The following is a 3,470-nucleotide window of genomic DNA, read 5'->3' as shown; positions in this document are numbered from 1 at the left end:
GTTTCTTTTTTTTTTTGTTTCTTTTTTTTTTTTTTTGAAGGGGGCGTTCATATTTCCCCTTCATATGCAAACATCAGATTGAGTAATTCCTCTGCTCCATATGCAGCTGTGATAACGTGGCAACAAACTGACACATTAGTCCTGCATTTTATTGGGTAGGAAAGAAAAAAAAAAAATTGACTATTTGTCGTTTTGGCTGTGAATCCTTCTCAGACTGGTTAATTCCCCCCTGCATTCACAGCTGTCTCTCTGTATGTTAGTGACCTTAATTTCAGCTAAGCAGGAAGACATTTGAATGTAGCAGCTAATTATGCTGGTGAGAACCTTGCAATTATCCCCTGACATTAAACCCACGGTTTAAAAAAAGCTTCAGAATGATTATCTAACACTTTTCTGTTAGAAAGGGCTTCATTTTATGAATCTTATTATTTTTTTCTTTTTTGCTTCGTCTGACATCAGTGTTATTGGTGCATCATGATGATTGTGGCAATGCATCTTATATTTCTAATCAGAAAGAAACAGTAAAACTTGCAAAATTTTCAATGTATCTGTTTTTTTTCTCTTTTTTTTGTGCCTGTGTTGATTGTCACATTTTACAGAAAGCCGCGAAAACTTCCAGAAACATCCAGAAAGAGTTCACCCAGTGGCTTCAGAAATGTCACACACAGTTTGATAAGCAGGTGAAGTTCCTTAACTGCATGGGGATTGTGACACGAAACGATGTGCCGACGAAGAAGATGCAGCATCCCTGGACCGCTTTCTCCGCCATTGAGTTAGATGGAAAAATATACAAAGAGGGGGAAACTGTAAGTTTTGTTTTTTGTTTTTAACAGAAAAACACATTTGAATGTATTGTTAATGTAACACAAAATACATTTCATGTTTTATGGCAGTTGTAATACCTGAATATTTTCCATCTGCTGAATCTGAGAATTAAGAGCGATAACTTCTATTTCGCTTTCTTCAAATGTATACATTTATATGTAATTATACCAAGATTGTATATATAGATCCATAAGCCTTATATTATTAAGATGAGCCCAGACATTTATATTATGAACTTGTAAGCTTCCCAATTTCTCCTTATAATTGTGAATTTAATGCCAAATACAGAAGCAGCATTTCAAAATGGCCCTTCCCAGTCAAACGCCAGCCGAATGGCAGCCTACTTCTCTCCAACCCCAAGCAAAATCCCCTCCAGCTTCCAGCCACTGGAGTGACCCCCTGTTGCATATTTTTTTACTCTGACTCCACCCTTTCACTAAATTATAGGGTCTGACCAGGAGATGGCGCTTCTCTTTAGATCTTAATGTCCATGACAAATCATGAAAGAAAGAATACTTTAGTACAAATATTGTAATTTTAAAAAGGAATTGTAGGGGACCAGCTAAGGGCCCATCAATGAAAGTGGGGAAATTTTAAATGACTACTACTGTTTACTGCTTCCCTCTACGAGGTCACGTGAAATAAACAAAATCAGCCTAGATATCAAGATAATTGTGAAGGTCAGTTAGTCTAGTTCATCTTTGGGTATAATTATCAAGCTTCTCTTCAAAGCAAGCTTAAATGCCATGAGTGGCAAATCATCAAACATTAATGGATGAAGTTCTGCGTCCCAAAGGTGAAAGTGCTGTCATATGAGCCCTGGTTTAAAAAAAAAAAAAAGCAAAACTGTTGGTAAGATGTCATTGTCAATGGTGGAAAATGTAATGAAAAAAAAAAGGAAGAAAAGTCTTGCACATTCTGGATTAAAATGCCTTTCAGAGGAGAACACTCCCAAAGTAACATCAAATCCTGGCCAGGTTATAGTTTGCAATATTGACCCCTGGGAACATGTATTCTTTAAGTTTTATGTAGGCACCAGCATCACGTTGGCTGCATCTTGCAGGATGAATGATTCTTATTTCAACGGTTGCGTATATTAGCTATGAAATATGAATCAAGATGTTATGACCGAAAAAGATTTGATTGACAGATGACCAGTCATATATGATTGGCTGAATTTAGGTTTACAAGCAGTTATAACTAACTGGCCTGCATAAGAAAAAACCCCACAGATTTTAAGACAGGATTGTTTTTTAAATAGAAATTTTCTACATTTTGGGACAATATAGTCTGATAAAGAGTACCTTTATATAAATCTTTAAGCCGGAATTATTTGACATTTAAATATGATTTCCCTACAACTTTAACAACAGAGGCCCTGCTTTGCAGTGGCCCCTAGAAAGCTCTGAGTTCAGTTCCACAGACGGTTTGCTGACAGTGCGGCAGCCAAAGGCTTGACTCAGTTACACCAGTTTTCTCAAAACAAATGGGTTAAATTCTAGTAAATTGTAAAAATAATGTATCTAATATTTTTTCATCCATGTCATTCCTTTTAAAAAATATTAAATGCTAAAAATTATAATAAACTACTACATTAAAATGAGTTAAAGGAAATATTTTTTTTGACATTTAGCAAATTGAAATGATTTTGGTAAGCTTCACTGACCTTAAAACAGAAAAGGTTTAATCTGAATAAATGTCAATGTAGTTCATATATAATTATCTGTTTTTCCCCTGTTTTATAACAGTTGAAATCTCAGAAGACTCAACCAGTTCTCTACGGCACAGTGCTGTGTTTTTTGTTGTATGGGGAACATGGAGGGGATGTATATGCAACAGGCGGACAAGTGGACATCAGACGGGTAAGGAAAGATTCGGGCAATTGGACAAACTAAAGAGGCTGACAGTAAATGTCAGTTGTTTTTTTTTGTTATTTATTCTGATTTAATGTTCCCCTTATAATTAGGGATTTCTTTTCCAATTTAGGGTAATGTGCTGCTGTGTAAATGCATGTGGTATGAATCTCTTATTGTTAAAAGCAATGGGTATTTTTTTATTTCATTCTAGTGAGTTAATTTAATTAAATGCTTTGTGCAGAACATTAGATGAACATATGACCCTTGCGTTTGGGGAGAAGAAACTGGACTGTTTGTCATCACACGTCTATTTTTGTAAAAAATTTTTTAATAAGAATGAATCTTAAGTTTTATTTCAAACTTTTATTTCATTTGCTTATTACACTTCTTTACATGTTGAACTAGAATATAAATAAATACAAAATAATAAAAAATAATACTGGAAACCAATGGCTTTTTGTTATAATTATTAAAAATATGTATTTTTTTTATAGGAGCCAATGGAGCTGTATGAGAATTTTACCAAGATCATACCCATCTCCAAGATTGACAGGACCGCCACCATAGAAAGCATTAGCAAAAACATCGAGAACGACAGGGACAAGTAAGCATTTATTTAAAATCCCCTTTGTCACTTCGTGACTGTGAATAAGTTATTCAATTTGGTTTTAGTATTTTTAGAGATAGGGTAGAAGAAGAAATAAGAGAAAATAAAATATTTGTTTATTGTGTATCGTTTTCTTTTTTCAATAAAAATAATTCTGAGAAAAAAATCCCCCAAAACATATG

General features: G+C 34.3%; 1 protein-coding gene across 1 annotated transcript in view; it reads left to right on the top strand.

Annotated features, from left to right (window-relative positions):
• Window positions 1-3,470, top strand: part of LOC107085398 (structural maintenance of chromosomes flexible hinge domain-containing protein 1-like) — a 42,188-nt gene that overhangs the window by 2,091 nt on the left and 36,627 nt on the right. The window contains exons 2-3 of the mRNA XM_015375694.1: window positions 600-806; window positions 2,574-2,687. Coding sequence (XP_015231180.1) covers window positions 699-806; window positions 2,574-2,687 — 222 coding nt within the window. The 5' untranslated portion in view covers window positions 600-698. The remainder of the gene's footprint in view (window positions 1-599; window positions 807-2,573; window positions 2,688-3,470) is intronic.

Source organism: Cyprinodon variegatus, unplaced genomic scaffold (assembly GCF_000732505.1).
Source record: "Cyprinodon variegatus isolate N-32 unplaced genomic scaffold, C_variegatus-1.0 Scaffold123, whole genome shotgun sequence".
Taxonomy (NCBI): Eukaryota; Metazoa; Chordata; class Actinopteri; order Cyprinodontiformes; family Cyprinodontidae; genus Cyprinodon; species Cyprinodon variegatus.
The sequence above is the reverse complement of the archived record's forward strand: the minus strand, read 5'-3'. Positions and strand labels throughout refer to the sequence as shown.